The 24875-nt window shown below is 39.3% G+C and overlaps 1 protein-coding gene across 1 annotated transcript in view; it reads left to right on the top strand.

Annotated features, from left to right (window-relative positions):
• Positions 1–24875, top strand: part of FREM1 (FRAS1 related extracellular matrix 1) — a 290889-nt gene that overhangs the window by 215731 nt on the left and 50283 nt on the right. The window contains exons 28-32 of the mRNA XM_064579475.1: positions 6110–6332; positions 10767–10911; positions 14650–14791; positions 17454–17649; positions 22027–22291. Of these exons, the coding sequence (XP_064435545.1) occupies positions 6110–6332; positions 10767–10911; positions 14650–14791; positions 17454–17649; positions 22027–22291 (971 nt within the window). The remainder of the gene's footprint in view (positions 1–6109; positions 6333–10766; positions 10912–14649; positions 14792–17453; positions 17650–22026; positions 22292–24875) is intronic.

Raw genomic sequence — 24875 nt, 5'->3', positions numbered from 1 at the left:
ACCTGGAAGAGATGGATGCATTCCTAGAGATGTATCAACTACCAAAACTGAACCAGGATGAAATAGAAAACCTGAACAGACCTATAACCACTAAGGAAATTGAAGCAGTCATCAAAAATCTCCCAAAAAACAAAAGCCCAGGGCCAGATGGCTTCCCAGGGGAATTCTACCAAACATTTCAAGAAGAATTAATACCTATTCTTCTGAAACTGTTCCAAAAAATTGAAACGGAAGGAAAACTTCCAAACTCATTTTATGAGGCCAGCATTACCTTGATCCCCAAACCAGACAAAGACCCCATCCAAAAGGAGAATTACAGACCAATATCCCTGATGAACATGGATGCAAAAATTCTCACCAAAATACTAGCCAATAGGATCCAACAGTACATTAAAAGGATTATTCACCATGACCAAGTGGGATTTATCCCTGGGCTGCAAGGTTGGTTCAACATCCGCAAATCAATCAATGTGATACAGTACATTAACAAAGGAAAGAACAAGAATCATATGATCCTCTCGATAGATGCCGAAAAAGCTTTTGACAAAGTACAGCATCCTTTCTTGATCAAAACTCTTCAGAGTATAGGGATAGAGGGTACATACCTCAATATCATAAAAGCCATCTATGAAAAACCTACAGCAAATATTATTCTCAATGGGGAAAAACTGAGAGCTTTCCCCCTAAGGTCAGGAACGCGGCAGGGATGTCCACTATCACCACTGCTATTCAACATAGTATTGGAAGTCCTAGCCACAGCAATCAGACAACAAAAAGAAATCAAAGGCATCCAAATTGGCAAAGAAGAAGTCAAACTCTCACTCTTTGCAGATGATATGATACTTTATGTGGAAAACCCAAAAGACTCCACCCCAAAACTGCTAGAACTCATACAGGAATTCAGTAAAGTGGCAGGATATAAAATCAATGCACAGAAGTCAGTGGCATTCCTATACACCAACAACAAGACAGAAGAAAGAGAAATTAAGGAGTCAATCCCATTTACAATTGCACCCAAAACCATAAGATACCTAGGAATAAATCTAACCAAAGAGACAAAGGATCTGTACTCAGAAAACTATAAAATACTCATGAAAGAAATTGAGGAAGACACAAAGAAATGGAAAAACGTTCCATGCTCATGGATTGGAAGAACAAATATTGTGAAGATGTCAATGCTACCTAGAGCAATCTACACATTCAATGCAATCCCCATCAAAATACCATCCACTTTTTTCAAAGAAATGGAACAAATAATCCTAAAATTTGTATGGAACCAGAAAAGACCCCGCATAGCCAGAGGAATATTGAAAAAGAAAAGCAAAGCCGGTGGCATCACAATTCCGGACTTCAAGCTCTATTACAAAGCTGTCATCATCAAGACAGCATGGTACTGGCACAAAAACAGACACATCAATCAATGGAACAGAATAGAGAGCCCAGAAATGGACCCTCAACTCTATGGTCAACTAATCTTCGACAAAGCGGGAAAGAATGTCCAATGGAACAAAGACAGTCTCTTCAACAAATGGTGTTGGGAAAATTGGATAGACACATGCAGAAGAATGAAACTGGACCACTTCCTTACACCACACACAAAAATAGACTCCAAATGGTTGAAAGACCTCAATGTGAGACAGGAGTCCATCAAAATCCTAAAGGAGAACACAGGCAACAACCTCTTTGACCTCAGCCGAAGCAACTTCTTCCTAGAAACATCGCCAAAGGCAAGGGAAGCAAGGGCAAAAATGAACTCTTGGGACTTCATCAAGATAAGAAGCTTTTGCAAAGCAAAGGAAACAGTTAACAAAACCAAAAGACAACCGACAGAATGGGAGAAGATATTTGCAAATGACATATCAGATAAAGGGCTAGTATCCAAAATCTATAAAGAACTCATCAAACTCAACACCCAAAGAACAAAGAATCCAATTAAGAAATGGGCAGAAGACATGAACAGACATTTTTCCAAAGAAGACATCCAAATGGCCAACAGACACATGAAAAAGTGCTCAATATCGCTCGGCATCAGGGAAATCCAAATCAAAACCTCAATGAGATATCACCTCACACCAGTCAGAATGGCTAAAATTAACAAGTCAGGAAACGACAGATGTTGGCGGGGATGCGGAGAAAGGGGAACCCTCCTACACTGTTGGTGGGAATGCAAGCTGGTGCAGCCACTCTGGAAAACTGTATGGAGGTTCCTCAAAAAGTTGAAAATAGAGCTACCATATGATCCAGCAATTGCGCTACTGGGTATTTACCCCAAAGATACAAAAGTAGGGATCCGAAGGGCTACGTGCACCCCGATGTTTATAGCAGCCATGTCCACAATAGCCAAACTGTGGAAAGAGCCAAGATGTCCATCGACAGATGAATGGATAAAGAAGATGTGGTATATATATACAATGGAATATTATGCAGCCATCAAAAGGAATGAGATCTTGCCATTTGCAACGACGTGGATGGAACTGGAGGGTATTATGTTGAGTGAAATAAGTCAAACAGAGAAAGACATGTATCATATGATCTCACTGATATGAGGAATTCTTAATCGCAGGAAACAAACTGAGTGTTGTTGGAGTGGGGGGTGGGGTGGGAGGGATGGGGGGACTGGGTGATAGACACTGGGGAGTGTATGTGCTCTGGTAAGCGCTGTGAATTGTGCAAGACTGTTGAATCTCAGATCTGTACCTCTGAAACAAATAATGCAATATATGTTAAGAAAAAAAAAAAAAGAAGAAGAAGAAGAAGGTAGCGGGAGGGGAAGAATGAAGCGGGGGAAATCGGAGGGGTAGACGAACCATGAGAGACGATGGACTCTGAAAAACAAACAGGGTTCTAGAGGGGAGGGGGGTGGGAGGATGGGTTAGCCTGGTGGTGGGTATTTAGGAGGGCACATTCTGCATGGAGCACTGGGTGTTGTGCACAAACAATGAATCATGGAACACTTCATCTAAAACTAATGTTGTAATGTAAGGGGATTAACATAAGAATAAAAAAATTAAAAAAAAAAAAAAAAAAAAAAAGGATTCAATGGCAAAAAAAAAAAAAAAAAATGGCCATAAATATCTCTCCTCAGATAACACCTGTTGTCTTTAAAAACATAGTAATAAAAATATGTAGTTATATAAGTTAGAATATTGAGAAACATACACAATGAAATATAAAATATGACAGTCTCCCTCTTCAACAGCCTCTACCCATAGCCACTGCCCATGATTTTTTTTTAGTAATTCCTCAAAAATAATTTGTGCACATGCCAGTGATGTGTATGTTTGTATGTGTGTGTATATATATGTCATATATATGCAATTTTTCTGTATTTACTTATAAATCAGGGATCATATTACACCTCCTACTCTCCACTTCTTAAAAAAACCTAATTATGTATATTGGAAACCTTTTCACATCAGCATATAATCTTTTAAAACAATTCTATTTTTTATATATGATTATTTAATTCAGACATAGGTACAGCAAATCTTGATTAAATGGATGAGCACAGGCTTTGGAATTAAGAGGGACTTGGGTATTGCCATTTTCTGGTTCTAGGGTCTTGGATAAGTTATTTCTCTCTATACTTCTGTTTCGTTTCCTTATCTGCAAAATGTGTATCAGATCCTTAAGGTGTAACCATGATGATCAAGATGGTTAGGCACACACTAGTCCCTTAGTAAGTGGGTCCTATTCGTATTATTGTTATCTTTGCCATCTTTTTTCTGACCATTTACCAAAGCCAGTATTATCTGTTCTGAAGCCATTATCTAGCCTTATTTGTCACTGAAAATTATCAGATTCTAAAGGCAAAAATCTTTATTTGACTTGAATTGTCTATTGACTCTTAATGGTACATGAGAGTCACTTTGCGAAGAAATTTAAGAGCCAGCTCGTACCCTTCCCTTTCCCTGGATGCATGGGGGTGCTCTGGAGAGCACGTCAGTAATTACGAGAGAGAGGAAGAACTCTGCAGATGATTCCTTCTATACCTACCTCTGTTGTCTTATATCTACCTAGGGTTGGAGTTTCTGAAATAATTAGGCCGCCGGGAAATTGTCCCTTGCTCTTCTCTGAAAGTAATCATGCGTTTTACCTGTGCACTCCTTACAGAAGCTGTTGAAGAGTAACAGATACAGAGCCCCATGTGTTACGGGCAGAGCTGGCTTTAAGCTTCACGTGATTTTTAAAAATAGTCATACTTATTTTGCTTTCTTGTGGAAAAGTGCATTTATCTTGTAGACAGTCAAGCTTCCGTCAGGTTGGGCTGCAACTTGTAAAAAAAAAAAAATAGGAGCTTTTAGTTTAAGGTATTCTAATCCATTTCAAACTGCTCTACTAGTGAGTTTCTGCATTTTGTGTGTTTTGATCTAAACCTTTTATTTAGGATCTCAGTAAACAAAAGGTGCAAAAAAGAATCCCATTTTTTTCAATGACATGTTCCAGTCATGTTGTGAAGTAATTTACCATATTATAAATGAGAAAGGTTGCCATATAGTTAGTCCAGGAGTCCTAAGCTTTATGAAGAAGGGTAATTAGAATACATTTTAGGTTGTTTTATTAAAATTGTTGGAGAAAAAGGCAAGTTACCATCAAAGATGATTTCATAATTATATCATTGCACATTAAATGATGATGCCATCTTAGTCTTTAATAAGTAAGGCCAGATACAAGAAAACCAGCATCATTTTCACCCAAGGATCAGAATGGCAAGTGATTCTTCTTCACGCAAGTGCATAGACAGATGCTAGTGACAGGAAGCCTCTCTCAGTGAGAGGCTGAAGAGAAAGGGCATTTTCATAAATCTAAACCATATGTATCCTTCAAGGCTAACGTGCTCACTCTGCCATGAAGACCTCCTGGTCTCCTCCACCCTTTTGCACTTCCTGTTTATCCATATTTAGTAGCATTAGATAATTTTCTTCCTTGCTTTATAATTACTGATGGACAGGCCTTCATGGTTTCATCTGACTTTGATTCTTTAGAATATTCGTATTCCCCACAGCACGAGGCCCAGTGCATTGCAGATTACCAATAAGCATCTGTTCAGTGTATACACTCTGATTATTTAGGTCTTGCTTTGTTTCAAAAGAGGAAACAAATATTTCTTTGTTCTCTTTATTCTTGCTGTGAGAAAAAGATCAAGACAGCTAGTCAAGTTCTAAATGGCTAGATCCTACTTGAGATGAATAACAGTTCTCTTTGTGTTTAAAGGATTATGACACCCGAAGTGGGGGGTGGGGGTAGGAGGAGGTGGTTCAGGAAAATTTGAGGCATGAGGATTGGGGAGAGGTGAGGGATCCAGAATTAAAATAAACACTATTATGCATACAGAGACATCCTTCTCGATTGTTGTTGATTGCAACTGAAATACAGAAGGTTTTCCCGCAGTGACAAAAATTAGAAACATAAAATACCCCCAGTGCATATAGCAGACATTCATACCATTTCTAAAGCAGAAACATAAGAATTGTGAAAGCAGCATGGTTCAGGAGGTTAAAATAACAGGTTAGGATCTGAAGGTGAAGGGTCTACCCTTAGTTTTATAGTTGAACTCTCTGACTTCCAGAAAGCAAGCATTCTTTTGATTGCTTTTCCCCTGACCTTTGAATTATGGGGAAAAAAGTGTGTGTGTGTGTGTGTGTGTGTATCTTTTGTCCTTTAGGGAAATGAATAAACTGCTTTGAAATCTTCAGAGAAAACCTGAGAGAGATTAATAGATTTATTCTTTTCTTCTAAGCTCATGTTAAACCAACCATTTCTTTTTTTTTTTTTTTTAAAGATTTTATTTATTTATTAGACAGAGATAGCGAGAACAGGAACACAAGCAGGGGGAGTGGAAGAGAGAGAAGCAGGCCTCCCACCAAGCAGGGAGCCCGATGCGGGGCTTGATCCCAGGACCCTGGGATCATGACCTGAACTGAAGGCAGATGCTTAATGACTGAGCCACCCAGGCGCCCCAAACCAGCCATTTCTTTTAAGGACTCATTACACACACATTTCATAGAAAATTTGCAATAGGATATCTTAAAATTATTTCTTTTGAGCCATTTGCTAAAAGACAAATTTTATTTCGACACAGCTGACTTTCTGACTTGTTTTCGCTTAGGTGTGTGAGGGTCAGATGAAAGAACTGGATTCCTCCATCATCAAAGCTGCTGATCTAGATGTTCCCAAGGACCCTTTGCTGTTCAGCATCACTCATAAACCACGCCATGGCCTCCTCATCAATGGGGTGCTTAGCAAAGACTTTCCTCAAAATAAGCAGCCTGTCAACCCTGGCCAGAAGCATGAACTTGTTCAGAACTTTTCCTTGGAACTTCTCAAGAATGGTAGATCATGTTCCACTTCTATTCATTTATTGTTGACGATTTAATAATTTAGCCCAGAAAAGATAATAATAAGCCTCAGATACAGGAAGTGAAGAAATGGCATTCAACTACTTTATTCATTTATCCCTCAAGGGTTTTCTTTGAGCTCTGGATTAATGTAGGGCATGGAGCCTCAGTTACAGATAGTGGGTAGTTAAAAAGGAATTAATATGTTTTCTTTCACTTTGGGAGCATCACTAAAAATGATATTTGTGGGGTGCCTGGGTGGCTCAGTTGGTTAAGTGTCTGACTCTTGATTTTGGCTCAGGTCATGATCTCATGGTTGTGGGATCGAGCCCTGTGTTGGGCTCTGCACTTAGCAGGGAGTCTGCTTGACATTCTCTCTCTCTTCTCCCTCTACACCTCCCCCTGCTCATGCTCTCTCTCTCTCAAATAAATAAATCAATCTTTAAAGAAAATGATACTTGTGATTTTGGGTATTTTAGCTTCAACTTTTTCATGTCATAATAAAAAATTCCTTTTTAAAACTACTGAGATCATGGATCTAACTTTGAAGAGATTTGTCGGCCAAAATTTCTATGTTTGAAAGGAATATAGAACCACATATAATAACTCATTATTCTCTGTGGAGATAATTTGTTCTTTAAGGAAATGACACACTGGAAGAGCAGCCTGAATTATATTTTAATTACTCTTTTAAAAAAATCAATTTTTATCCCATTTTCCAAATATAAACATACTTTCAAATATTGGGGAAAGGGTGGTTCTAGAATCACTGCCTACTCTCACTCTCTTTCCTGCCTTCATATATTGTTTCCCCAACCTGAGCCCCGTTTGCTGGGTCAGCCTACACCGTGCCTTCAGAACCAGGTAACCTCTGACCTCCCTGAGGAGCCTCCCCAACCCCCACCCACCCACCAGGCACTCCAGACCTTCCCTTTCCTGTCTTGGCTCCATCCAGCATGGGTTTAGCACCTTTCTCTGTCTACATTTTCCCCATTCCCCAACCAGGGTAAGCGCTCTGTCCCATAGTTTATTTTGCAATAGTTGCGCCGCATCGTGTCACGTTGGAGTTTGAAAAGTTAATTCATGTATTTCTCAGTTTTTATCAGTTGCCAAGAAACAAACTCTGGGACTTAAGTGATGATATTACCAAATCAATAACCATGTGTATCAAATAATACAATATGTTGTTACAGTGTTTTTCTTTTCAAATTTAAGACAAAGGAAAAGGAATAATAATTCAAATTTTAGTCTCAAGAAAGTCTGTTTTTTTAATTTGGTTAAATATTTTTATTATATTATTAGGTTAAATAAGCATGCATATTGTGTGAAGTTTGCACTATACAATGATTTTGAAGAAAAAATAAATGGTTTACATAAATTAATACTTTGGTCAATGACTTGGTGACATTCTCAGAGATTAGATTTTCAACTTTGTTTTTGACTCATTTATGGCTACATTTTTAAAAAACTTTAGTATATTCTCACATACATCCCCCCACCCCAAACATACAGGACTTATAAAACTGCAACCACATTATATAATCTTTTTTTTTCCTTATCAACTATAAGAAACTTCTTACTTTTTAGGTGCTGATTGAACACATGGTTTGCAATAATTCCAGCTTTTCATTGCATGGACATACTGCACTGTAATTTTATACAACCGTCTTCTGTTTTTAAATATGCAGATAGCTTTTCATTTCTTGATATTACACATAAACATATTTTACGTATATTTTTGTAACATAAATCTTAGTCCACATCTCTTAGAATTTTTTTGGCATAAATTTTTATAATGAAATTACTTAGTAAAAAAGGTGAGTGTTTATAATACTTTTAGGGAAAAATTGCCATTCCATGATATGCATGAGCATGCCTATTTTCCTAGTCAAGAATGGATATTTTTTAAAACTCTTGTGTATTTGCTAGTCAATAGCAGTCTCTCATTGTTATCTTAATTTGAAATTCTTAAATTATGAGTAAGATTTACCATACTTTCGTGACCATCTATGTTTCACCTTTTGTAAATTGCTTGATCATGTCTCTTGCTCATTTTTCCATTGATTTATATTAACTTATAAGAGATCATTAAATACTGATGCTTCACATTTTGGTCACATATATTACAGGTAAGTTTTTCTCTGTTCTATTTGCCTTTTAATTCATGTTCTTAAGTACAGAAATCACAAATTATAAGTGGCAAAATTTATCATTATTTTTCTTTACATTTTTTTCTTTTGTTTTTGTATTAGGAAGATGTTCTACATTCAGAAATAAAATATTTACTTGTATTTTCTTCCAATCTTTTAAAAGAGCTTTATTGAGATATAATTCCCATGCCATAATATCCACCCCTTTAAAGCCTCCCATTCAGAGGTTTTTAGTACATCCATCATCATGATCAATTTTAGAACACTTTCATTATCCCCGAAACGAAATACCATACTCATTAGCAGTCATTCTTATCTTTCTTCCTCAACCCTTGGCAACCAGTAACGTATTTTTTGTCTTTATAGATTTGTCTATTCTGACATTTCAGAATCATATAAATAGAATATATGACCTTTTGTAACTAGTCTCTTTTATTTAACATAATGTTTTCAAGATTCATCCATATTGTAGCATGAGTCAGTACTATGCCATTCCTTGTTATTGCCAAATAATATTCCATTGTATGGACATATCACATTTATTTAATCTGCTCATCAGTTGATGGATATTTGGGTCACTTCCACTTTTTTTTTTTTTAAGATTGTATTTATTTGTCAGAGAGAGAGAGGAGGGAGCCCAAGCAGAGGGAATGGCAGGCAGAGGGAGAAGCAGACTCCCAGGTGAGCAGGGAACCCGATGCAGGACTTGATCCCAGGACACTGGGATCATGATCTGAGCCGAAGGCAGATGCTTAGCCAACTGAGCCACCCAGGTGTCCTGTCACTTCCACTTTTGACTGTGAACATTCATGTATACGTTTTTGTATGGATATACACTTTCACTTCTCTTGGGTGTGTATCTAGGAGTGGAATTGCTGGGTCATATGATAACTCTATGTTTAACATTTTGAGGAATTGCCAAACTGTTTTCCAAAGTAATGATATCAGTTTACATTCCTACCAGTAATGTATGAGAGTTCCAATGTCTATGCATCCTCACCAACGTTTGTTACTGCCTATTTTTTTATGATAGCCATCCTAGTGGGTGTGAAATAATATCTCATTGTGATTTTGATTTCATTTCCCTAATAGCTAATAGTGTTGAGCACCTTTTAATGAGTTCATTGGTTATTTGTTTATGTTCTTACATGGAAAGAGAACATATTGTCTATGTTCTTTGGAAAAATGTCTACTCAAATCTTTTGCCAATTTTGTAATTGGATTGTTTTTTATCATTGAGTTGTAAGAGTTCTTAGTGTATTTGGAATACTAGACCCTCCCTTATCAGGTATCTGATTTGTAAATATTTTCTCCAGTTCTGTGGACTGTTGTTTTGCTTCCTTGATAGTATCATTTGCAGCCCCCAATTTTTAATTTTGATGAGATCTAAATTATCTGCCTTTTTAAATTTTGTTTTGTTGTGGTCACTTGTGCTTTTGGTGTCTTATCCAGAAACCATTGCCTAACTCAAAGTCACAAAGATTTACTCATGTTTTCTTCTAACAATTTTTCTAGTTCAGCTCTCACATTGAGGTCTATCATCCATTTTGAGTTAATTTTTGTATGTAGTGTGAGGTAGGGATCCAACTTCATTCTGTTGCCTATGGTTTTTGAGTTATCCCAGCACTACTTATTGAAAAGACCACTCTTTCCCCATTGAACAGTTTTTGTGCTCTTGATGAGAATCAGTTGCTTGTAAATGTATGGGGTCATTTCCGGACTCTCTTCTATTAGATTAATCTACATGTCTATTCTATGCCAGTCCACACTGTCTTGATTACTGTAGTTTTGTAGTAAGTTTTGAAAATGAGAAATGTGAGTCTCCAACTTTGTTCTTTTTCAAGATTGTTTTGGCTATTCTGAGTCTCTTGCATTTTCATATGAATGCTATGTAGGTTTTTGAAAAGTAGTTTTATATTTAAGTTTTTCTTCATCTAGAATTTATTTTAGTTACTGGCTTGAGGTAGGTATCTAACTATAATTTTCTCCAAGTAATGAACCACTGTTCTCATATAGTTTATTAGGTAATATATGCTTTCCTCACTGATTTCTAAAAAAAAAATCCTTATCAAGTACTTAAGTGTTTAAATAGGAATTTTTAACAAATTAAGAGGGCAGTCTTACTTCATAAAACAGTTTAATTTCACCCTATTGCACTGATTAATGAACTCTTGCTGATACCAATACCTTGGAAATTAAAAAAGATTATGTGTGTTTTGAAATGGCTTAATCATAAGAAAGATTTACTTTCTCTCTCTTTTTCCCCCCCTTCTTCCAGGACTGAAGTTGATGTATGTGCATGATGACTCAGAGAGCCTTGCTGATGACTTTACAGTCCAGTTGTCAGATGGGAAACATAAGATATTAAGAACAATTTCAGTGGAGATCACCCCAGTTAATGATGAGAAACCAATGCTGAGCAAGTAAGCTCCCTGGAAAGATTCCCTTTCAGATGTTCTAGAAAATTCTGAGATCTGGAAGACTAGGTACAAATGTCATGTCTGTCTTCCAGGGAGAAACAAGTCTCTGACAGCTCCTGTCTATCACAACTTGTCCCACCTACTCAGACACCTAGAACTTCTATTGCAAATGTTAGATAATGTAACATCTCCCTAACAGTTCTTAAATTCACCCTTTAATTTTTTTATTTTCCTCTAAAAGTTCTAGTTAGTTGTAAATAATTAAGAAAGACTGAACCTACTGTATGGAATGAACAGTGTACTGGGTATTTAAATACCTGTGTACACACCCACCAAAGAGCAGTAGATGTATAGACTTAACTAAAGTGTGATAATATTAACAGCAGACAGTCCTCTCTGTGGGTTTGACCAAACTTTTAACCAAGAGTGGCTGAGGGAAACGTACAAATTCCATTGCTTTCATCGTCTGGTTATTTCATGATCCACCAGTCCTCTATGTTCCATTGGGATCAATACTCCCTTGCCACCTGATATCAAAGTGATCACTTAAATGATCATTTAAAAATTCTGAGGTAATTAATTGCAGACCATCTTGGTATCTCCCTCTGTAGTTGATCAGTTCGATCATAGGGTACAGAGGTCTTTATCAGTTCCATTTCTGTAGCTCCAACCATTGCTCGCATTACTGACCACCATACACAACTGTATAAGGGTAAAGCTTGAGGATGCCCAGCTGTCTGGTGCTGGGCACAGAGAAGTGTCTGTTTCTTCTGATGATAGTTTTTTGGAAGGTTGCATCTCAGACATCAGTTCCACTAAAAGTCTGCAGCCGGACTTTCTGTTTTCTATGATCTAGCTGGACTGTTGGACTGGGATGACCTTGATTTATAAAGATGAAAATAGGAAGGGTATTGTGGCATGATGAAACCTCTTTCTGATGGCCTCACTGTATCTAAGAGGAAGGGAGGTGCAGACGGGTGTTATATTAAGTGCTTACTCTGTGACAGACGCTGTATTGGCTCTTCTAACAGACATTTCTTTAAATCCTCACCACAATTATGGGAAGTAGGTATTATTATCCTTGCTGAGAAAACTGAGACCGGACAGGTCAAATAACGGGGCACTCACTCAACACTGACTTCCTATTCTGTGCTGCGTTCTTGCTAGTAAACTGGCTGGCATAGTTTCATCGGCAGAATCACCGAATCTCCTTCAGCTCTACTTCCAAATCCCTCCTCTTTCTTTCTTTTCTTTTTTGCCCCTCTCTCCTGTGGAGCGGAAGTTGTATTCCCTCTTCTTTCACTTTCACGTGTGTCCTCTCGCTTCCTCCCAGGATGTGCTCCATGACTTTCTTCTCTTGCATCTCCAGCCTCTCCCTTCTTATTCCTTCTGCTAACAAGACACAGGGATATAATTAGTGGTGAAGAGAGCCGATTCTGGAGCCAGATTGCCTTGGTTCAGCCACTAACCAGTTGTGTGGCCTCGAACATGTCACTTCACCTCTTTGTCAACCTCTTTGTAAGTGGGGATAGTAACAGTATCCTCTTCATAGGGTGGTTGCAAAGATTAAATGAATTAAAATACATAAAAGTGCTTGAAAGACTGGCTAGTACACAGGAAGTGCTTCTAAGTGCTACTTATTATCATTATTAGCAGCTATTCTCACCCTAAAGCCACAAAGATGACCCAGTTCCTCATTTATTTCAGTGCCAAACTATTTGGAGGAATAGCTTGCTCTTTGTCCATTTCTGCCCAACCTCCCCCTCTTTATTAAAGCTGCTCCCTTAAAATTTACCCTTGGCCTTCCTACTGAATTGAACGGCTCGTCTGTCCTTGCTGGACCTTGTTAGAGCCTTTGACTCCATTTCTTTGCTACTCCTTTTAGATGCTGTAGTAGATGCTTTCGGGTCTCTGGGTCGTGCTCCCTCAGTCCCCCCCGTGACTGTAGTTGCTGTTGTCCTGGAACACACCAGGCTCACTGTCAGGGTCACATTACCAGTGCCTCGATGCATCGCTGAGCTTGTCCTGTGCCTCAGGGCTTTCTGTGAAGCTCATTTGGCCCGAGTGCAGACACAGCAGAAAACACTGACGGTAGCTCTCAACCTGTAGGAGCTAGTGCATAAATAAATGTCCCACACTCCCATCCTTCAGAAACACAATTTTAAAAAAATATTTTATTTTATTTATTTTATTTATTTGAGAGAGAGCGCGAGCACGGGCAGGGAGGAGAGGGAGAAGCAGGCTCCATCCCAGGACCCCGGGATCATGACCTGAGCTGAAGGCAGACACTTAACTGACTGAGCCACCCAGGTGCCCCAGAAGCACAATTTGAAGCATATTCTTTATGATTCTTCAAAGGATTCCCAGCGGCACTGAGCCCCATAGTCGTAAAAACACCTTTTGTTGCCTTATTCCTCCTTCCCTGTCTTGCTCCTCACTTCTCTATCTTGCTTCCTGGGATCATTTCGCAAATAAATGACCTGCACCACAGTCCATGTCCCGTGGTCCCTTTCAGGGTAACTCAGACTATGACATACTTTCTTCTCCTTTGGCCCCTCTCATATCTAAATCTGACACTTTTCTTCCTACCAAACTCCTTATCTTCTTCTTACAGTAGCCTCCTTCCTGTTTTGATTAATCTGTTTCTATTAATGGCACCATTCATCTCCAGAATCAACCAGTCAACTGCTTTGTTGGCCTTCTAGAGTAATGGGATTCATATTCTCTAGGAAAGAGGTGGGCAAAAATCACCTCCTCCCGCCAGGGGAGATGTCAGTCCTGCAGAGGCAAGAAAGTCACCAAGTAAAAGAGGTTAGAACTGAGGTGTCTGGGCTTTCGCTTGTCAGCAGGAACGTGGAAGGCTATTGGAATGCCAGTTGATGCTACTGAAATGTCCTTTATCTGTATCCTGAGGAAACTTCACCAGTTTTCATCAGAAACCAAACTGTCAAGTTGGACAGCGTTTGGCCATGTGTGGTAACCAAAACCGAAAGCTAGAAACAGAGGTGGAAAGAAATCCCTTCCTCACTTTGGTGAGACCAGGGAAAATGGCTATATTGGCTGGGAGAGGAATAGCACGAGAGGGGACTTGCAAAGCCACAATAGCAATATTTATGGTAGAAACAGCAGTTGCTCATCCCAGCCCCATCTTCAGGATGCCAGGGGCTAACCTGGCAGCTGTAGTATTTGGAAAAGATCAGTCGCTGTGAAGAGAACACTCACTACCTGGAACGTTACCAGGGAAAGGGAGGGTAATGTAGAGGGCCATGGATTGCCTAAGTATCACCAAACTCATAATGGTGCTTCATAAAGGCTACCAGAACCCCGGTGGCTAAGCCATTTAATCTTTAAGTAAGTTTTTATCTGTAAAATTTGAATGATAATATCTTGCTTACTTATGTCACGGATCTGTTGTAGCCAGTGAAATATTGGAAATAAAATCATTCTGTTAAATAAATTACAACATAAAATGGTGTAGTTCAATGCACAGAAACAATCAGAAGTACTTAGTTACTTCACACCACATTCATTGTTGCTGACTGATAGTCTTTTAGGACTTTCATGTGTAAAGCGAAATGAGAGCCTGTTTCACGAGTCTGACTCTGCATTTGCAGTACTTTGCATAGGGAATAGCATTTCCTAATTGTTGAAGATTGGGAAATATAATGGTCGTTGTGAATGATCCCTGCAAAAGCAATGCCTTCTATTTTCCTATCAACTTAGACATCTTCCTTTTTACAGGAAGGCTGAAATGACAGTGAAAATGGGCGAAACTCGTATTATTTCTAGTGCCGTTCTTTCAGCCATAGATGAAGACTCACCCAGGGAGAGGATTTACTATTTGTTTGAAAGGCTTCCCCAAAATGGGCAGCTTCAACTCAAGGTTAGTGGCCTTTTTACTTTTATTTTTCAAAACTAATGTAGCAGGTATAAATTTTCTTAGTACGCAGATTTCTATAACTGGGTTTATTCTCCAATAGCCACATTTTGCCCAGAGGTAGAAAATTTAATTTTCTTAGTTTGGGGTGAACTCACACCATGCTACATTTTCTTACTCAACTCAGGGTAAATTCAATCAGTATTAAGGTTCTTCATTGTTCCCTCTTCCCCGGAATCGAACCTAAATTTCGGGAGAGGGGGTGATGGGGGTAAATCAAGTTGTCTAATTGCTGATGAGAACCAGGCATCCTTTGAGATATCTTAATTCCCCACAGATTTAAAAAAATTTTCAAAGAGACTCTGTAGAGCACTTGTTGTGGATATTAACAACCTGATTCTAAAGTTTGTGAGGAGAGGCAAAAGGCACAAAATAGTGAACAAAAAGGAGAATAGAGTTAAAGGAACAGGACTGCCTGGCTTTAGGACTCACTATAAAGCTGCATTAATTCAGGTAGTGTGGTTCTGATGAAAGAACAGACGAATAGATCAATGGAATAGAATAGAGAGCCCGGAAGTAGACCCTCACAAAAATACAGTCAACAGATCTTTGGCAAAAATACAGTGGAGAAAAGACAGTCTTTTCACAAATGGTGCTCACCAGTCTGATTCAGACTGTGTGGTTGATGCCCAAGGAGTAGCCCAACACACAGGACAGATCAGTCATTTGAAAAGGTCCCATGAGTAATCCATCAAAATGTTTGTTTGAATGATGGATGAAGGCTAGCAACAACCACCACCAACCATCCCCAATGTGATTATTTGACTGAATGCTTAACTTTTAATATAATGTCAACACAGTCCTAGAAGAGCAGCAAGGATTCATTCTGCGTGGAACAGCTTGATTATCTTAGATCGTAGGCACCATAGAGAATCAGAGTGAAGAGCAATCACTGATTTAAATTGAGGTACAGCTGTGTCCTTATTTCATTTCAAAGAGTAATGAAGCAGAAATGCAGTGAGAGCTCACACATTTGGGTAGCATGGGAAGCGAAGTATTTTGGGTATGTGAAAATCCAGATGGGTCCAGGTTCCCAGTATGGCGCCACGTAGTTCTCTCCCAGCTCCCTTGGGCTTGGCCAAGCCTCTCTGAGACCAGAGACCAGGACTCTAGGACTCCTGGACTTTCTCAAGCGTTCTTATGTTCTTGTTGACCTTCCTTAGTTTGCCCCACCTTGAATCTGACTCTTATTTTTTTCCTCTTTGGGGCTTGTAAATGATTTTGTCAAGTTGGCGCCGGCATTTGGGAGTGCAAATGGGGAATTGCATGGAGATGAGAGACAGGAAAAGCTATCTTCTTCTGTATTTACTTTTCAGGAAGATTGCAAAAGAAAAAAGTTAAATAGAATTGCAGGCTGTCCAGTTTAAAACCCAAAAGAGACCGTTTTAAAAATAAATCTGCAAATAGATCTTAGGATGGAAACACATAATGACCTTAAATATTACAACATAACTAACTTTTACCCAGTGAGCACTGGGACAGAACATACCTCCGTACAAACATCAGATGAGCAGAAATATTAAAGAGGAGGAAACTTTATCAAATAGGACGTGAAGAAAAGTGGTAACACAATGAGGAGAGGAGAGGGCGAAGCCTTTTTGCCAGGAACTGGGAGTCTGTGGAATGATGTGTCAGAGGAAAGAAAAAAACAAAAAACAAAAAACAAACCAAGGATTTAAATTTCTATTTTAATGTGTCTTAAACCAAACAAGGAAAAGTACAAGATAATATTGTACAGTAAGTTTGTAAGATGACATTTTTCTTGAATTATGTCAAGTGACTTTCATGAGCTGTTCTTAGGGAAAGTTATGTATCTTCAGAGAATAACAAGAAAATGATTATAAATCAGATACAGATTTATTATGTTTCGAATACTCTCAGTTGTCAGTTCCCCCTATCATAAGAACCTCTTTTAATTGAGAATACCACAATTTCTGTGCTGAGTTTGGTACAGAATATATGCTTGACTGATGTTAGCTTGTTTTTAGAAGATTCTGATAAAAAATAAAATATGATATTTGCAGTTACATTTTTTGGCTGACTCAAGATATAAACAGAGGGAATGATTTGGGATCTTGATAATTTTCTTTAGGCTTCAGTAAAGGCTGCAAAATGTGCTGGGAGTAAATATATTCGTTCTGTTTGTTTTGTCTATTTCAGATAAGCCCAGTGATAAACCAGTTTTAAAAAATAAGTTTGATTAATTGTATAATGATAGGAACTAAAAAAAAGGAACCCTCAAGTGAAACATTTAATTTTTAAAGAATCAATTTCAGGAGCTCGATTACCCACCTGCTCTCATTAATTGGAATATTTAATCAGCTATGATTGCTCATGATAAATTCCTTGGAAGTAGCAGCGCTGTTGAACTGCCACATGACTATCAAAAATCTTTTGGTTGGAGGTAGTTTTTTCCCAAGGTCTTACTTTGTTTTAATGTATTTCTTTGAAAGGAAAAAAATAAGGTGAAATGGCAAAAAAAAATTGCATCTGGAGTTTCGCTGAAATATCATTTCTATTGGAGGCTTACAGGGGGTATGGAAAATGTCCACTAACATGGCTGGGAAAGAAAAAACACGGGCGGCTGACTAACTCTGGCACCTTTCAGATAGGGAGGAACTGGATCCCTCTCTACCCTGGCATGAAATGCACTCAGGAGGAAGTGGATCTGAACTTGCTCAGATACACACATACCGGGGCGATGGATTCCCAGGACCAAGACAGCTTCACCTTCTACCTCTGGGATGGTGACAACAGATCACCAGCATTTGACTGTCACATCACCATCAAGGATATGGGAAAAGGTAAAAGCATCTCTCTCAAGGTTTTTTGGGACCAAGTTTTATAACCAGAAGGGAGCTGATGTAAGCACTCAAAGGTTTTCAACTAATTCCCTTCCTCCCTCCTTCCCTCCCTCCCTCCCTCGCTCGCTTCCTTCCTCCCTTCCTCCCTTCTTCCCTTCCTCCCTTTCTTCCATCCATCCATCCATCCATCCTTTCTTCCCCCACTCTTGTTCTCCCTACCTCCCTCTCTTTTTGACTTTCTTTCTTCCATCCTTTGTATCTGAAATTCCATCATTTATGATTTGCTTCCCTGACTCCTCACCTGCTCTGCCAGGCAGCTATGAGATTCATGAGAGTAGCCCATCTATTTGTTGTTTTTAGAATTTCAGAAGGCCTATTGGAAATCCAGCCTTGCCCACAACATGGCAGCACAGGCTGCTTTAAGAGTCAGGGTTTTCTGCTATAAGTAACATTTTACCAAATCAATGTGATAACTCTAATTTTATTTTCAGGAAGAGAGTTGTTACTTGAAAACAAAGTTTCAGGGGCGCCTGGGTGGCTCAGTTGGTTAAGCGACTGCCTTCGGCTCAGGTCATGATCCTGGAGTCCCTGGATCGAGTCCCGCATCGGGCTCCCTGCTCAGCGGGGAGTCTGCTTCTCCCTCTGACCCTCCCGACCCTCCCCCCTCTCATGCTCTCTCTCTCTCAGTCTCTCTCTCTCAAATAAATAAATAAAATCTTAAAAAAAAAAGAAAATGAAGTTTTAGAGGAAAAGCACTTCCAATATAATAATAAAAAGAAATATACATTTTAAAATTTAAAAATCACAAAAAGGAACTTTGTCACTGAAAAGGTTAGATTGTTGCTCTTTTCACTGTGAAAGTGCTAATACCAACTCTTCTGGGGACAAGGGAGAACATGATGAGATACAAAGCTGCTCTTGAATTAAGCAGACCCATTGGTATAATAGGACTCAGCAGCATATAAATGGTAGAAGGAGGGGGGTGAAAAAAAATACTGGGAGGGAAGCTCAACAAGGCAAAGTGTAAGCCCTTGATACCCATCTGTCACTACCTCATAATGTTGCTTAGAGTTTATGTGAAGAAGGTACGTTCATTTCTTGTTCATCTGTATCATCCCAGAATCTCTATATTCCTAGGACCAAGCATATTCTTGGATCTTCAGTGCATTCTTGATTGACAGAATTACAATTATCCTGAATCTTTCTCTTTTTAGTTTCAGTCAGCTTGATCGATTTTGAGATGTTTATTTGGGGTTCTAAAATAATGTATTTTATTTGCTTGTTTCCTGATTGTAAAATATGCTCCTTGAAGATGGCCAATAAGGGACCCTCAGAGAAGCTAGATATTATTGTACGCATTTCTTTCATTCCACGAAAGGAAGGCTACTATGGTCATCATCAATACATGTCCAGGCAAAACGTAATGCAAAATGTAATGTAATGTATCGTGCAGACAGCTAATATATTAGGACAGACTGCCCTTGGCTACTAAGCACGATGCATTCACTGGGGTGAAGGAGAGTTCTGTTCTGTGCAGCCATCTGGGGATTTTTTCCAACTAGAAGATCCTTCATCTCTGAAGGCCTTGGAGTCTCTCCAGAAATGAAAGTGAAACGTGGAGGAAAATGAGAGGATGCCTGGCCTGGGCTTGGAGGCCCCCGTCTTATGCACCTTCCAGTGGCTGAATCATAGTCACATGCCCCATTAAGGGAGGCTGGATAGTGGAAAGTCTAGCGGTGTGCCCAGGAAGAAAGGAAAACGAGGCTGGCGAGCGCCTGGCCAGTCTCTGCCACAAGTGACGTGGGATTCTCTTCTGAAAGGATTTGTGAATGCTTACATCAAACAGATTTATTAACCTCCTAGTATTTTCAGAAGTTCCAAATTCCTTCCCTTTGCTTCTTTTTACATTGTTGTGTGTTTTATATCTATACGGTGTTGTATTTTTAAAAAACTTAGTGTGAATTTTCTCAGGTCATAGCATAACTTGATGACTGTCATTGTTCATCTCCGAATAAAACTACCCTGAATACTTAGACTAAGCCATAACCCTAATATTGAGCATTTGGGTTATCTCCATTTGAGAGCGATTATAAATAACATCTGGCCTTCCAATTGTTCCGTGTCTTGTGATGTGCACACTGGCAAAAATAATGTGGAGATCTTTGAGAGAAGCTTAAAGGGACATCATCTGCGGTTGACCTTGAACCATACTCTGCTGTCCCTGTGCTGAAAAACTGCATCGAGGGAAAGCCCAGATGCTTTTCCTCCTCTCAGATCCATCTTCTGCTCCTGGTGAACCATTCTGTGGGTGATTTTTGTGTCCCCAGCTTTGTTCATTCTTCTTACTCCCTTGATGTATTCATCTGGACTCCCAGGAGGCAAGCCCCATCTGGGGCCCAGGTTTTGATTTAAAGTTAGGATGCTCTTTGATTCTCCATTGCACCTAAGTTGGATAGCATTTTGAGTTAAAAGCACCAATAATCTACCAAAAAGACCAATTTAATCATCTGAGACAGTTTCTCAGTCTTAGCACTATTGACACTTTGGGATAGATGATAATTTGTTGTAATGGACTTTCTTACACATTATTGGACGTTTAGAAGCATCTCTGGCCTCTACTGATTAGAAGACTATAGGAACCCCCAGCTATGACCACCGAAAATGTCTACAGACATTGCCAAATGTCCCCTGGGGGCCAAAGTTGCCACTCATTGAGAACCACTGGCCTAGTTGTACCTCCTTGATATTTTATTTTTTTGTTTCCTCATGGGACTGAATGTCTTTTCAAATTTTATTGACAATTTGTATTTTTAAATTTAGGAATGTCTTGGCATTTACTTCACACATATTTCCTCTTGGATATTCATTCTTTTAGTATTGATATTTAAGAGCTCTGATACATTACAGAGAAGCAACAAAATAATCTAGTGTTCAAATTTGTGCTCTTGAGTCAGATGGCTAGAATACAAATTCTAGCTCCATCTTTTATTATTTTTCTAAGATTATTTATTTATTTATTTGACAGAGAGAGAGGGAGGGAGAGAGGGCGAGCACAAGTAGGGCAAGGGGCAGAGGGAGAGGGAGAAGCAAGCACCCCTCTGAGCAGGGAGCCTGATGCAGGGCTCGACCCCAGGACTCCAGGATCATGACCTGAGCCAAAGGCAGATGCTTAACTGACTGAGCCACCCAGGCACCCCTAGCTCCACCTTTTATTAATTGTATCATGATTAACAAGTTAGTTAGCATTTTTCTGTATCTTAGTTTCTGCATTTATAACCTGGGAAATATTATAATACCCTACCTCACAGTTGGTGTGAAGTGAAACAACCTTACCCCTGTGTCTGGCACAAAGTAGCAGCTCAATATTAGAGTTATGATCATTTTTTTAAGTGAATGAGGTGAACAAAATTGGATTATCATCCTTAGTTTGTAAAACTGCACCATTCGTCCACATGTGACCCACATCTCCTACATCTCCTTCACTCATTTATACATTTCATACACTCATTCATTTGTTCTCTTTTAAATACATAATACACACCTGCGCAACCACCTTACAATTCAAGGACTGGAATATTGACAGTAATAAACATCTACCCATGGGCTTCTCCCGTCCTTCAGAGAGAACCATCATCCTGAATTCTGTGTTCACATTCTTACTTTTGTTTATGGTTTTCTGGGACTTGCTCATGCAAGGAACAAATGGTAACAAGCTACCTCTGTGTTGTCCCATGTGGCTCTAGTTCATTCATATTGCTACCGTATGCAATTTAGTTGTACGATTAGACCACAGTTTGCTCACGTATTTACCTTTTGAAAAGACATTTGGGTTGTCTCCAGCATTTTCGATGAAGACAGGGCTGCAGTGGCCATTCTGGTACCCATCTCCTGGGGGCCGGTGTATGCTTCTCTCCACCACACAGCTGGAGTGGAATCTCTGGGTCACGACGTGTGTGAATATTCTACTCTTTACAGCATAATGCCAAATTGTGTACCCCTTTACGTTCCTACCAGACTTGTACGCGAGCTTCTCTACATCCTCTTCAGCACTTGATGTCATCAGAATTTTAAATTTTTGCAAATCAAAGAGTTACAACATGGCCATAACCTCTTGTGATCTTGATTTGTGTTTCCACGGTGATTGATGAGATTTGAACCTCTTTTTGTATCTTTGTTGGCCGTGTGTATTTCCCCTGCTGTGTCATTTCTGCTCCAGTCTTTTGCCTTATTCTTTTATTAACCATAACTATATCAACCTTTCTATACCATATTAATTTTGATTTCTGCTGTTTGGCCTTTGCTTTTTACATTTACCTTTGGACGTTCTTTTTTTTTTTTTAAATTTGGATCTTGACTGCAAGCTTTTCTGCTGTGCAGGTGATACTGTCATCCTCGTGAAACCGCTGGTGGTGTCTAAAGGTGACCGGGGTTTCTTGACGACCAGCACTCTCCTTGCTGTGGATGGAACAGACAAACCCGAGGAACTACTCTATGTCATCACCTCCCCTCCGCGCTATGGCCAGGTTGAGTATGTCCGCTCTCCTGGAGTCCCCATTACAAGCTTCAGCCAAATGGACATAGCAGGACACACAGTCTGCTATGTACATAAGAGCAAGGCAGCTGTCTCCCGTGACACCTTCAGGTGAGCCCCAAAGAAACTTCTCAGAACCCCTTCTCCGAATGAATGCTTAGATAGACCAAAGGTGACAGAAAATGAGTTCTTTTCCAACTCTGATGCAGCAGTGGTCTTCTACTGCCTAGATGTACGAAAGGTGGAGGTTTACAATGAATTGAACAACAGCAAAGCCAGAAAGTGTTTAAATAAAAACAGTTGTTACATATTGTTGTTTAAAAATAAAGCACATCTGGGCGCCTGGGTGGCTCAGTTGGTTAAGCGACTGCCTTCGGCTCAGGTCATGGTCCTGGAGTCCCGGGATCGAGTCCCACATCGGGCTCCCTGCTCGGCGGGGAGTCTGCTTCTCCCTCTGACCACCCCCCTCTCATGTGCTTTCTCTCATTCTCTCTTTCTCAAATAAATAAATAAAATCTTTAAAAATAAAAAAATAAAAAAAATAAAAATAAAGCACATCTTAAATCTCAGCTGTTCTAAGGGGAGGGATGTAAAGAACTGAGAGTCCCAGCTAAAGAGAGACATAGAAAACTAATTTCCTGCTTTTGGGGGGTATCTTTTTCTATCTGAAGAAAGGTATTTAGTAGTAAACATTTGGCACAAGCAGACATTGCCTTTTGTCAGGATATGTTCCAGGAACTGTATCATAAAGCATGTTGTCATAAGGTGGATCATGTTTCCCCCTGGAAACAATGTTATAATTGGGGGCTGTGTACCTGTTCAAGAATTCTGTATCAAATAAATCATTGGGATGAATAACAATCCGGTGAAAAGACAAAGATACAACACCAGTGAAAGTCCACATTCATTTAAGATATTGAAGTCTATTTCCAGTCACATAAAGCAAGACACACTCTAGAGGAGCTGTTATTTAGCAGTTCTCAAAGCTGGTTGATCTCAAGGTCCTTGATAGAAATCCATATCCCCAGGGCTGCGATGAGAATCTAGAAATCTTGGAGTGAGCATCCAGCTCTTATTTCAGCTCAGGTCATGATCTTAGGTTCCCGAGATCCAGCCTCTCATTGGGCTCCACACTGGACGTGGAGCCTGCTTAAGATTCTCTCTCTGCCTCTCCCTCTGCCCTTCCCCGTAACCCCCCTTCCCCGCACTCGCTCACTCTCTCTCTCTGTCAACAAATAAAAAATAAAAAGAATCTAGAAATCTTGGCTGGACTAGCCTTTGGGGGAATCATTGTACATATGCAGTCCTGAGTTTTACCACTTAACATGGAGGCCCTGAGACCATTGGTTCATTTGCCATACTTGAAGAACTTCTGAACCCCAATACAGCTTTCACCGTGTCAGAATACAACTTCCAATGGGGCGCCTGGCTGGCTCAGCCAGAAGAACATGCCACTCTTGATCTCGGGGTCATGAGTTTGAGCCCACGTTGGGTGTAGAGATTACTTAAAAATAAAATCTTAAAAAAAAAGAATGCAATATTCAAAAGAGCACTATAAACTAATGTAAATGTAGCATTTATCATAATCATACATTTTCTCTCTCTAAATTCAATATATTTGCTATGGTAAACATCGTTTTAATGTCAGGAAAGATGATTTTGCTTGCCTTTCTGGAATTACGATTTGGAAAGATGATTGGGACAATCGACTGTTAAAAAATTTGGGGAAGTTTGAACTAATATTTTCTTTTTTTCTTTTTTTTCTCTTGACAAAATGTCCTTAAGTAGATAATCATTTGGTTGCTCAATATCTAAATAACAATTCAATGTTTGAGTGTTGCTGGGCATTAACTAAAACATCAGATGTGGGGATTCCTTTTCATGCTGGTTCTTCTGCTCCAGAAGTGGTAGAGTAGAGCTGTTAAGACACAGGCTTTGGGGTCAGTTACCACCTCCATTACTTACCGCTCTGTGGTCAAATCACACCTCCTCCTGTGCTCTTGTGTCCTCTTTGTGAAAAGAAATGATGCTCATACTACTTGTTTCACAGGGGTGGTGGGAGGTGTAAATGAGTTTATGCATGTAAAGTACTTTTAAAAATATGTGGCACATAGGAAGAATGAAATAAGTATTAGCTGCTCTTATTACTACTATTATTATTGATATTATTGTTCTTATTATTTATTATATTCTTTCCTTGGCCCCCTTTTTCTGCCAGTGTTTACAATACTAAGATTAATCTTGAAGGAGGAAAGAAATTGTACAAAGAAGAGCGACGATTGTTCTTTTTTTACCTGGTTACTTAAGGAGGTTGGGTGCTCCTTGGCTTAATAAGTGTATATCAGATTCAGGACTTTTAACTTTACGCCCATTTCTGGAACTGCTTATCCCTGTCCATTCCCACTTTCCCCAATCAGTGCCCATGGGAGAGTCTGCGGAAGACGTTAATGACTGTTTGGAGAAACCAGTGAGCCTGCTGGAGAAGCCAATCAATGAATGCATATAGATGTCCAGAAATCAAGCTTAGATATTAATTAGATGGTGGTGAGGAGCAGAGAATGAAATACAAAATTTCTGTATGTGAGGATTGATGATACTCTAAAAATTTCCTAATCCACATCCATAGAAAGTCATACGGGATAACATTTTAGAAATTATTTATCCTAGGAACTTTTAATTTTTATTATTTTTTTTT

This window comes from Mirounga angustirostris, unplaced genomic scaffold, assembly GCF_029215605.1.
Source record: "Mirounga angustirostris isolate CCGP_5_RB_7025 unplaced genomic scaffold, mMirAng1.0.hap1 SCAF_15, whole genome shotgun sequence".
NCBI classification, from domain to species: domain Eukaryota; kingdom Metazoa; phylum Chordata; class Mammalia; order Carnivora; family Phocidae; genus Mirounga; species Mirounga angustirostris.
Note: the sequence above shows the minus strand (reverse complement) of the source record. Positions and strands in the feature narration are given on the sequence as shown.